The 12,601-nt window shown below is 43.1% G+C and overlaps 1 protein-coding gene and 1 non-coding gene across 2 annotated transcripts in view; both read right to left on the reverse strand.

The window, feature by feature from the left end:
- ABCA13 (ATP binding cassette subfamily A member 13) overlaps positions 1–12,601 on the reverse strand; it is a 247,710-nt gene that overhangs the window by 42,665 nt on the left and 192,444 nt on the right. The window contains exons 57-58 of the mRNA XM_039911957.1: positions 12,323–12,518; positions 5,964–6,073 (exon numbers count right to left, since the gene is read on the reverse strand). Of these exons, the coding sequence (XP_039767891.1) occupies positions 5,964–6,073; positions 12,323–12,518 (306 nt within the window). The remainder of the gene's footprint in view (positions 1–5,963; positions 6,074–12,322; positions 12,519–12,601) is intronic.
- Positions 5,769–5,906, reverse strand: LOC114811805. Its single transcript, XR_003759501.1, has one exon. It is a non-coding gene; the product is annotated as a small nucleolar RNA SNORA7 (small nucleolar RNA).

The raw sequence follows: 12,601 nt of genomic DNA on the forward strand, positions 1-12,601 counted from the left end.
TCTCACTTCCTGAAGCCAGTACTGCCTCCTTAGCACTTCCAAAGGGGCATTCTATTCAACTGATCAATCAATGGGACTTATTGAGTGCTTACTATGTGAAGAACACTGTACTAAGCACTAAGGAGAGCACAGTATAACAGAGTTAGCAGACATGCTCTCTGCCCACAATGAAAATAGACACAATCCCTTCCCTCAAGGAGCTTACAGAGGAGCAGCCTGGCCTGGCGGAAAGAGCCCGGGCTTTGGAGTCAGAGGTCATGGGTTCGAATCCCAGCTCTGCCACTTGTCAGCTGTGTGACTGTGGGCAAGTCACTTAACTTCTCTGTGCCTCAGTTACCTCATCTGTAAAATGGGGATTAAGACTGTGAGCCCCACGTGGGACAACCTGATTCCCCTGTGTCTACCCCAGTGCTTAGAATGGTGCTCTGCACATAGTAAGTGCTTAACAAATACCAACATCATCATTATTATTATTATTACAGTCTAGAGGGGAGATCACAGTCTACTGACACCTTAAACTGAACAGTTCTAAAACTGAACAGTCCACCTTCCTTGCTAATTCCAAACCTCCTACCTTCCCCATCACTATCAGAAACTTCATCATCCTTCCTGCCCCCCAGGAGCCCACAGTCTTGGTATCATCTCAGGGCCCCCCAAACTGCAATCATTTGGATGCCAATGGCTAGCAAGTGTATCAGCCTGAAAGTGTACTGGAACTGGGATTCGGGTTCTGGCTCCAGATCTGCCACTTGCCTACTGAGTGACCTTGGGCAAGCCACTTAACTTATATGGCTCTCAGTTTCTTCATCTGTAAAATGGAGACGCAAAACCTTCTCTCCCTACCTCTTGGGCTGTGAACCCTACATGGGATTGAGCCCGTGGTCAGATCTGATTATCTTGGGTCTATCCAACATTTAGCACAGTACTTGGAACATAGTAACTACTTAATAAATGCCATCATTATTCCCCTAGATAAGGCAGGCTCACTCCTGAACTTCAGCTCTGACTATATTCTGTGTCCATGTAGCCCGGACTCAACCTCTTTAACCTAGTCATAAAGCTACTCCTTATCCCTGAGTGTTTGGAATTTAATAATAATGTTGGTATCTGTTAAGCGCTTACTATGTGCCGAGCATTGTTTTAAGCACTGGGGTAGACACAGGGGAATCAGGTTGTCCCACGTGGGGCTCACAATTTTAACCCCCATTTTACAGATGAGGTAACTGAGGCACCGAGAAGTTAAGTGACTTGCCCAAAGTCACACAGCTGACAAGTGGCCGAGCCGAGATTTGAACCCATGACCTCTGACTCCAAAGCCCGTGCTCTTTCCACTGAGCCACACTGCTTAAGGATAGAGGAGAAACACAGCGAGAAGGAGGAGCAGAGGTAACCCTATTCCACGAGGAAACAGTGTCAAGAAACATTTTCCAGGCCAATCCCCTAGAGCTGGCTCTCCTTACAACCAGCTCTCTGGCTTAAAACTGTTGGCGCTGCCCAAAATGTCCTTGTTGTTCAAGAGCCTCTGTGTCCTAATGCTGATCTGTGGATCATTCCATTGACTTTCTCTTTCTATTTATTTTCCATCCAATCCTGAAGCTGATAGCTCCTCCCTTGATGGATTTTCCTGATAAATTCTAATCTGTGTCCAAAACATTTCACAGCACTCTGATTAGAACCCAATAAAACTAAATCTGGAGAAAGGTCCAGAAAAACACAGAGTCAAATAACTCCTGGGCACCTCACAATGCTATTTTTGAGCTCATGAATATATGTTGGCAGTGCCACTCACCCTCTCAAAGCATCTTAATAATAATAATAATAATAATAATTACGGTATTTGTTAAGAGCTTACTATGTGCCAGGCACTATTCTAAGCTCTGGGGTAGATACAAGATAAGTGGGTTGGACACAGTCCCTCTCCAACAAGGGACTCACAGTCTTAACCTTAAACCTTGGGCCTGTCACTTAACTTCTCTGCACCTCAGTAACCTCATCAGCAAAATGGGGATTTAATATCTGTTCTCCCACCTTAGATTGTGAGCCCTGTATGGGTCAGGCACATGAGGAAACTGGGATTAGAACCTAGGTCCTCTAATTCCCAAGACTGTGGTCTTTTCACTAGGCCACTGCTCCTCATCATACTTATTGAGTACCTCCTGGGTGCTGAGCATTGTATTAAATGTTGGGAAATGTGAGATACATGATCACTGCCCTGAAGGAGCTTGCAATCTAATGAGGGAGACAGATATTAAAATAAAGGACTCATAGGAGGAGGTAACAGAGTACAAACCTATGAGGGGTTTGTGAGTTCTTAATTAGTTCTCTGAAAGGAAAATTAACACCACCTAACTAAATGACATTTCAGAGTAACCAATCAGTAGGATTTATTGAGCATTTATTGTGGGCAGAGCACTGTACTGAATTTTGGGGTGAGTACAATAGTACAATATAGGGAGTAGACAGGATTCCTACCCTCAAGGAGTTACAGTCAGAAAGATGCAATTGTCTCTTTCCAAATGCTAATTCCAAAGTGTCTAGCTAGAAGTGAACATTGGGATATCCCACACTGGCTCACAAGCTTACTTCAGAGCACTAAAACATCCATTTTTCATTGGCACACAAAACTTATTTCAGTGATCTCTCTCAGGCCTGGTCTTTGACTAGTAGGTTTCAAAAAACGCTGAGAAATGCTTCTTAAATTCAGTGTAGGAAAGAAAACAGAATTCATTCGATGCACTTGTAAATGCACCAGTACTAATGAGGTGCAAATAGGAAAAAAGGCACATTTAATAGAAGTGCTTTTAATGGAGTGTGTTCCCCTGTAATTAATGGTACATTTTCATTATTTCTGCTGCAGAAGTATTTTATTACATCTCTTAGTTGTAATAGGAAAGTTATTGGAAGGAGTTGAATTTACCTGCAGCTTTCTCATCTAAGTAGGTAAGTAAATCTCACCCTTCCTTAGCCCCATTAGTATTTAGACATGAATATATTTGCTAGAATGGGAGGGAGAAACGTTCACTTAGTTTGTGTTACTTAAAAGGAATTGCATTAGGGCAGCTTTAAACATGCATCTGGGCTAGATTGCAAATTCTGCTTCGCATATCAGCAGCAGAGTCTTCTTAACTAATCAGTTCTTAAACCACTTTCTTTGGATATATTTGCAACTGGAGCCCAGGAAAAAATACTGTGATTTGTGCCTAAGAAGGAGGTAGGACCACTGTCAGGATCACACCAGAAGAGTTTCCAAGTACTCTACCTGTCTCGACTACGGAAGGGAGAGTCAAGCGGAGGTCTACCCATTCTATTCCTAGCTTGACCAGTGGCTAGCAAGTGGAAGGGAATCTGCTACAAGTCAAAACTCACCTGTGCTGGGAAGCAGTAGCATGAGAGAGTCGAAGGCAGAGATTCAAGTTTACTGTGTAGAAGAAGGCAATGGCAAACTACTTCCATATATTTACCAAGAAAATTCTATGGATATAGAAGAGAAGCAGTGTGGTGCAGTGGAAAGAGCACGGGCTTTGGAGTCAGGGCTCATGAGTTTGAATCCCAGCTCTGCCACTTGTCAGCTGTGTGACTGTGGGCAAGTCACTTAACTTCTCTGTGCCTCAGTTCCCTCATCTGTAAAATGGGGATTAAGACTGTGAGCCCCACGTGGGACAACCTGATTCCCCTGTGTTTACCCCAGCGCTTAGAACAGTGCTCTGCACATAGTAAGCGCTTAACAAATACCAACATTATTATTATTATTATTAACCACAACGATTACAGATTGAGGTGGGGCGTTCTGGGAGAGATATGCCCATGAAGTCGCTATGGGTCTGAAATGACTCAACAGCATATGACAATACAAGGAGGTAGGAAAGGAATTAAGTCCAGAAAATAAGAAGTCCTATTATCTGTAAAAGGGAAAAAGTTACTGAGTGCTGTTTCCTTTTATTTTCAGTGCCTTTGAGGTTAAAAATTATGTATATATATAATATATATATATTATATATATATTAGTACTGTTTAAGTGCTTACTTTGTGCCAGGCTCTGTACTGAACCCCAGGATAGTTACAAGACAATCGGGGCCACATGGAGCTCCCAGTGTAAACTGGAAGGAGGAGGATTTAATCCCTCACCAGAATTTTACAGATGAGGTAATTGATGCATAGAGCAGGTAAGTGACTTGCCCAAAGTCGCACAGAAGACAAGGAAGGGGTATAGCTGGGATTAGAACCCAGATCCTCGGACTACCAGACCCATGCTCTTTCCATCAGGCATACTGCTATTTTCTGTTGTGCTATTTAAAGAAAACAGAAGTCTCCTGCTTTGGGCTCTATCCTTGGCAATATTTTGATACTTCTGTTTCTAGTCATAATATATGGGTGAATTTTGATTTGAGGATTTATTTTTCATTTATACAGTACCTTTTATCCTAAAAGACTTTTAAATCCTTCATAGATATTCACACTGTATTTAAATCTCACTCAGACTCAGCTCTATACTTATGATTTTACTCCCGTATTTATTTCAAAGAAAAATGATGAGTTTACCATTTTAGGAAATGTTCGCAAGGTACTGAGCTTACATTATTTTGTCTGTCCTTTATAATATATTGAGATAAAAGGATACATTTACACCATCCTGTGATTTTTAATGGACTGAAGTGGGGAGGAATCAGGAGTCAAGACTCAAAGCTCTAAATACTCATTTTCAATGATCAAGCACTCATGCTGAAACCAAAAGGCAATTTTCAAATGGCAGAAGCTAAAAAATGTGTAATATATATAAAGAGGTAAACAGCACTGGGGAGACACATACACTTGGAAAAAATGACCTGTTTCAGCCCAATTATATTGTTTAACTTGTTTCAGCCCAATTATATTGTTTAACCAGATGAATTTGGTCTTCTCTAAACCAAGTCTTCTAACCATTAGGTATAATCTATACTTAAATAAGACCTTCATGAAGATACACAGAATACTTAATAGAAGAGATTACTTAGTTTTGAAATCAAGCCATTTTCAATATTTCTTCAGCATATTTTTCTTAAATGTGCAATGCTCCTTTCCTGAACAGAGTACCAACTGGAAAAATCTCAGACTGTTTTTCAGCAGATGATTTCTCATATTACTTGAAACTTTCTGCTTCAAGTGGGAACTGGTACAACCATGAAGAATAGTCAGAGAAAGAGCTGAAAACAGGAGATATAGCATGATTGGAGAAAGTTAAAAGAGTAAATGCTGAACAACTGTACACAGATTCCTAACTTTTTTAAATGGAATTTGTTAGTGCTCACTATGTGCTAGGCACTGTTCAAATCACTGAGGTAGATACAAGGTAATTAGGTTGGATACAGTCTATATCCTACATGGGCTCAATACAGAACCTGGCACATAGTAAGCACTTAAACACAAGTATTACATCTTTACATGTCTATATATAATTTTTAGACTCTTAAGTCACTGAAAATAAAAGGAAATAGCAATCAGTAGCTTTTTCCCTTTTAGAGATAATAGGACTTCATATTTCCTGGACTTAGTTCCTTTCCTGCCTCCTTGTATTGTCATGTGCTGTTGAATCGCTTCCGACCCATGGTGACTCCACGGACACATCTCTCCCAGACCGCCTCACCTCCATCTGTAATCATCTGGTAGTGGATCCAAATAGTTTTCTTGGTGAAAATAGGGAAGTGATTTACCATTACCTTCTTCCATACAGTAAACTTGAATCTCGCCTTCAACTCTCTCATGCCACTGCTGACCAGCACGGGTGAGTTTTGACTTCTAGCTGATTGCCTTCCACTCACTAGCCACTGCCCAAGCTAGGAATGGAATGGGTAGGCCTTTGCTTGACTCTCCCTCCTGTAGCCGAGACTGGTAGAATACTGGAAACTCTCCAGATGTGATCCTGAGATGGGGTCTGATCATTAGCCTTGTTAAAACAGATACGTTTCAAACCAGATCTGTGCGATTACCCTGCTGGAGTCTTGAAAACAGCTCGGCCTCCTGATGGAGCGATGTCACCGGTTAACATCCTGAATGTTGTGCTCTTTCCAGCTCCGTTCACTCCCAAGAGCCCAAAGCACTGGTCAGAGGAGGGAAGAGAAAAGAAAGTGAATTACAATCCTCATCTTGGCAAAAGCCTCAAAGCTAATAGTATTCACCATTATCCAAGTAACAGTTCAAACCCTGCATTGTCATATAGAGATTTAATCCTGTTGGGGAAAGTACTGGTGGGTTAGCTCACTGCTATCTAATTATGCCAGGATTCTGGGTAGAAGGCTTCCAGAGAAGATACTCAAAAACATCATTACTTGTGCACAACCTAATGGTGATGCGGATTCAGACCAGAAAACCACACAGGAGAGGTGGTCTTTGAAGAATGGTAGATATAGGCGTAAGTTAGATATATGGATGGAAAATTGGGACGTTCCATAGAAGTTCCATTGTTCCAAAGACGACAACCCATTCCACTCTTTCTCTAAGCATCTTGCTCCCATTAAGGAAAGCAGAAATCTTGACAAGGTGATCCATTAATCTGAACCAGTAATACTACCGTTATGTTGTTGAGTTTTTATACTCTAGGAGAAGTCCAGAGAGTGGCTCACAATTCTTTAAAGACCTCATAAAAGCATCAGCATACATCAGGTACATCAGCGTACCTGGAGTCTGACAACTACTGAACAAATTTCGCAGATTAATATGGGATGTTTCTGATGTTTGAAGGTGTCCACAAAAAAAAACAGTAGGGTGTGTAAACTACTAGAAAGACCTCAAGACAGTACTGAGAGAGATTTGCGTTGTGCATTTAGAGTATTTTTTCTGTCCTCCGTGTTTAAGGCTTCCCTGTTCCAACTCACCACCTAATCGCACTTTGGATATACTGAAGGATTTAAGGTGTAGCCTCCTTCCACCAGGCTGTGAGAGAAATTTAAGCAACAGAAGCAGTAGCACTCAGCCTCTATAAATTGTAGAAGGTACCTACAAGTTCTCTTTACTTTCAGACTTATTGGGCTCTGTACTTTTGTGTTGTCTTTGATGTTGTTCCATATTTCTATTATTTCATCTTTCCTACTATGTCCAGCAACAAACTCTTTCCCATCTTATTCTTAGACTGTGATCTGCTAGAGGGTCAGAGACGCTGCCTAGCTTTCCCTCTCTATTTTCCTACTTTTTAGTACAGTGTTCTGCACACAGTAAATGCTTAATAAATATGATTACTACCAATGATATTGCCCCCATTCTTGTTAAATGTCTTGCCCAGCAAAGGAGGACCCAGTGAACATTCTATCAGTGCTGCGGGAAGGATTTCATTTCAGGAACCTATCGAGTGTGATCCTGGGTTCTAACCTTGACTCTACCTCTAGCCTCTGTCACTGAATTTCTCTGTGCCTCAAGTTTCCTCATCTACAAAATGGGGTTTAAACATCTGATCTCCCTCCTACTTTGAACTTGAGTTCAAAGTATTGAACAGGGATTGTGTGTCTGATCTGATTATCTCAAATCTACTCCAGTGCCACTGCAGGGCTGAGCTCTGCACTGTGGGGAGAAATATCCAAGTTGCATTTTCATCCCCACAGACTGAGGTGACCTCACAGCACACAGAAGGGACTTTAACCTGCTGACGCTGCCCCTACCCCCCAGTTCCCCTGTTTCCACTTGCCTGCAGTGCCTGTTGAGGGCCTGACTGGCTCCAGAGGCCCAGGACTGGCACCATCATCCAAAACACATCTCTACACCTCAGGCCATGGTGCGTCCCCCAGACCCTGCCCTGGAGCACGGCCCCCAGGACAAACAGTGCCTGGCACAGAGTGAGCGCTTAACAAATACCATCGTCATCATCACCTCCAACCTCCACCCTATCGCCGATTGGGATTGACCCTAGTGCCCCATGTTTCCCCAACACCTTGGCATTTTGGGGGTGCCCCTGACTCCCTCCCCGCAAGGCCACATGGCTCCAAGATGGCAGATCGGGCCATGAGGTGGAGATCAACCAACTGTTGGAGTTACTAAGTGGGATGAACAAGTATCATTGGAGCCCAAGGGATGCCAGCTTCCTGCTCAACTGCCAACGAGAAGCCATGGACCCCTACTCACAGCACGAGGGCTAACAAAGTTTTGCTCCTGAGGGAGTATCTTCGGGAGAGCCAAGGGGAGCTGACTGTCAGCCAGGGTTGGGCTTAAGCAAATGAAAGGGTGTGGTAAAACCCTACCCGTGTAAGCAGCCCGTGCTCAGTATGTGGACCCCTGAATCCCTGGGCTGGCAGGCGTGCCCTGAGTCTTCCTGGGAGGGAGTGTAATTAAATGTGCAGTGAGCCATTGTCCCGTGTTCTCCATGCTACACCTCACTGGGAGTGGTAGCATTAATCATTATATTTAGGTGATATTGATGAAATGCACTAGAAGATTGATAAGATATAAAAGGAGGTTTGTGAGGCACTGAGAAGGAGCCCCAGGAAGAGAACATATTCCAACATTTGATAAAGTCATCATTATCACTGGCTTTACAATTATAATAAAGTTCCCATGAATAATGGTATGCCTGTTGAATTTCTGAAGCAGGGAGAGGATGACTACTCCAACAGCTAAATAGACTGTTTCTAAAAAAAAATTATCAAATTACAATGAAATGTCACTGGATTTCAATGAAGCAACCATTATCACCATCTCCAGAAACAAATGAGAGAACTGATTGCTGAAATGCCATGTCATGATATTGCTTTTCAATCCTAACAAATTGCCCCCCCCAGATACCCTCGAGATGTGCAATAGAGGCTATTTTTAACTCTGAACTTTGGAATTCACAATGTGAGTTTACACAGTTATTTGTTCAGGGCTTATATGTGCCAGGCACTGTTTGTCCTGGGTGCCGTGCTCCAGAGCAAGGGCTGGGGGACGCACTATGGCCTGAGGTGTCTCTGCCAGGGATTATTATACTGCTCTGCACACAGTAGGAACTTAAAAGTACTATTTCTACTAATTACAACTACTTCCACTATTAGCCTTTGACTATTTCCTAGGGATTCCCTAATGACACAAGGCATTTTGGGGTTATAAGGCGCACCACAACAATGTGAAAGAAGCTCCCTTCCACTGAAACCCAGAAAGAACATAGTCTCCACTCTTTTTTTAATGGCCTGCCCTGAATGAAGCCAGACCATCTTTCCCACTCATGCAGGTGGCAGACACAGACTTGGGTTCATTATGAAAGTTAGAATAGTAGCTATTCTCCATTATCCCTTGAGCCATAACTCTTCCTTCTACCAGTCATAGCTTAGCTCAATCGAATCAATCAATCTCATAGTATTTGAGCTCCTTCTGTGTGCAGAGCGTTGTACTAAGTGCTTGGAGAGAACAATACACCAGAGTTGGCAGATATGTTCTTTCCCTACAAGGGGTTTACAGTTTCTAGGGGAAGACAGACATTAATATAAATATATTCATTATGGATAGGTACTTAAGAGCTGTGGGGCTAAGGGTCAGGTGCTTGAAGGGTACAGATCAAAATGCAAAGGTGACACAGAAGGAAGAGGGCATAGAAGAAAAGAGGGCTTAACTGGGAAAGGCCCCTTGAAAGAAATGTGATCGTAATAAGGTTTGAAGGTGGGGAGAATGGTGGGCTGTTTATATGGAGGGGGAGGTAGTTCCAGGACAGAAGAAGGATGTGGGAAAGGGGTCCGCAGAGACATAGATGAGATTGAGCAGCGTGGGTCAGTGGAAAGAGCACGGACTTGGGAGCCAGAGGTCATGGGTTCGTATCCCAGCTCTGCCACTTGGCAGCTGTGTGACTGTGGGCAAGTCACTTAACTTCTCTGTGCCTCAGTTCCCTCATCTGTAAAATGGGGATTACGACTGTGAGCCTCATGTGGGACAACCTGATTACCTTGTATCTACCCCAGCTCTTAGAACAGTGCTCTGCACATAGTAAGCGCTTAACAAATACCAACATCATTATTGAGGCACAATGAGCAAATTGCCACTTGAAGTGCACAGGCTGGGCTGTAGTAGGAAATCGGTGACATAAGATTGGAGGGGACGAGCTGAATGAATGCTTCAAAGCTAATGGTAAGGAGTTTCTGGTTGACGTGGAGGTGTTCGGCAACCACTGGAGGTTTTGAGAAGTGGGAGATGTGGACTGCACAGTCTTCTTTGTGGAGTCTCTGATCTGGGCAACAGAGTGAAGTAAGGACTGGGGTGGGGAGACATGGGAGGAAGGAAGGTCAGCAAGGATATAGATGCAGTCATCAAGGTGGGATATGATAGATGCTTGAATCAGCACAGTAGCAGTTTGGCTGGGGAGAAGAGAGAGGATTTTAGCAGTGGACAGCTAAAGAAGATAAAATCACCAATTGTGGTTGAAGGCTGTTTTCTTAGTCTTAGACAAAGTAATTCTACTTAATAAAAAATTCCATCCATTTAAATTCTTCAAAGTTTCACTGGAAAAATACACACAAAACTAAAATGGTGTCAATCATGAAACAATAGCTTTGCTACCCTGTCAATGAGACTCCACTTGATTCTAAGAGTATTGATTTCACTAAAATGATGGCTCCTTCTAATAATAATAATAATAATAATGGTATTTATGAAGTGCTTACTCTGTGCTAAGTGCTGAGATAGATGCAAAATAATCATAACAAACCAGGTCTCTGTCCCACTTGGGATTAACATATTAAACATGAGGTATATTGTGAGCAGAGGATATGGCTGTGGAAAGAACCTGGGCTTGGGAGTCAGAGGTCATGGGTTCGAATCCCAGATCAGCCACTTGTCAGCTGTGTGACTGTGAGCAGTCACTTTACTTCTCTGTGCCTCAGTTATCTCATCTGTAAAATGGGGATTAACGGCGAGCCTCACGTAGGACAACCTGATTACCCTGTATCTACCCCAGTGCTTTAGAACAGTGCTCTGCATATAGTAAGCACTTAATACCAATATTATTATTATTATTATTATTATTACTATTATTATTATTAATGTTGTTGTTTTGTACTCTCCCAAGTACTTAGGATAGTGCTCTGCCTTCATTCATTCAGTGATATTTATTGAGTGTTTACTGTGTGCAGAGCACTGTCCTAAGTGCTTGAGCGTACAATACAATAATGAAAAGACTCATTCCCTGCACACAACAAGCTTACAGTCTAGAGGTGGGGAGACAGATATTAATATAAATATACAAATTACAGCTATGTACGTAAATGCTGTGGGGCTGGGAGTGGGGAAGAACATAGGGAGCAAGTCAGGGCGACACAGAAGAGAGTGGGAGAAGAGGAAAGGGGAGCTTAGTCTGGGAAGGCTTCTTGGAGGAGTTGCTCCCTTAATAATTATAATAATTATGAAATTTGTTAAGAGCTTACTATGTGCCAAACACTGTTCTAAGCAGTGGGGTAGATTCAAGGTAATGAGGTTGTCCCACAGTCTTCATCCCCATTTTACAGATGAGATAACCGAAGCACAGAGAAGTTAAGTGGTTTGCCCAAAGTCACACAGCAGACTGGTGGCTGAGCAGGGATTAGAACCCATGTCCTCTGACTCTCAAGCCTCTGTTCTTTCCACTAAATCATGTTGCTTTGAAGCAGGAGAAAGTAATTATCTGTCGGATTTGAGGAGGCAGGACATTCCAGGCCAGAGACAGGACATGGGCTGGGGTAGATGAAGAGATAGGCGAGATGGAGACAGAGAGAGATGGTTAGCATTAGAGGAGTTAAAGTGGGGGCTGGGTTGTAGAAGGAGAATATCGAGGTGACATAGGAGGGGACAAGGTGATTGAGTGCTTTAAAGCCAATGATGAAGAGTTTTAGTTTTATGCTGAGGTGGGTGGACAACCACTGGAGTCTTTTGAGGAATGGGGTAACATGTCTTGAGTGCTTTTCGTAGAGAAATCATCCGGGCAGCAGAGTAAAGTATTGACTGGAGTGGGGAGAGACAGGAGGCCGGGAGGTCAGCAAGGAGGCTGATGCAGTCATCCAGGCGGGATGGAATGAGTGTTGTATTAATGTGATAACAGTTTGGATGGAGAAGAAAGGAGGGATTTTAGTGATGTTGTGAAAGTGGGACCCAACAGTGAGCACTCAATAAATATGATTGATGGACTGATCGGGTATTTCATCCCCATGAAAGTGAGTCTCAGAGAAGCTGGGTGACTTGTCCAAGGTCACATAGTAGGCAAGAAGTGGAGCTGGGTTTCAAATCTGAGTAATCTGGCTCCCAGCCCTGCATTCTCTCTACTGGAGCATTCTGCTCACCCCGGCTTTGATTTCAAGCACTTTCATCATGAGACCAAGGGGATCCTAACAAGTGGTCATGATTTCCCAATTCCCCTCTGCTTATTTACCTCTCCTCTTGGTATTCCCAAGCTAATATCTTTCACAGCTGTGCTTCTCTTGTGGAAGTGTTGGTAGCATTTCTCCAAGTGGTACAATAGAAGAACATCCCTGTCAGTTCTGCCCCCAAGGAGCCTCAAACGTTCCACTCTGACATCCAAATCTTCCTCAGGATCCAGGGTGCTGCTGCTGATGGAGGTGGAACCCCTAGGGAGGGAAAGCCAAAATGAATCCCCAAGGAGAATTCCGTTGGGACCGGCCACGGGTGACTGAAACTGCTCTCGAGTCCA

This window comes from Ornithorhynchus anatinus, chromosome 4 (assembly GCF_004115215.2).
Source record: "Ornithorhynchus anatinus isolate Pmale09 chromosome 4, mOrnAna1.pri.v4, whole genome shotgun sequence".
Lineage (NCBI taxonomy): Eukaryota > Metazoa > Chordata > Mammalia > Monotremata > Ornithorhynchidae > Ornithorhynchus > Ornithorhynchus anatinus.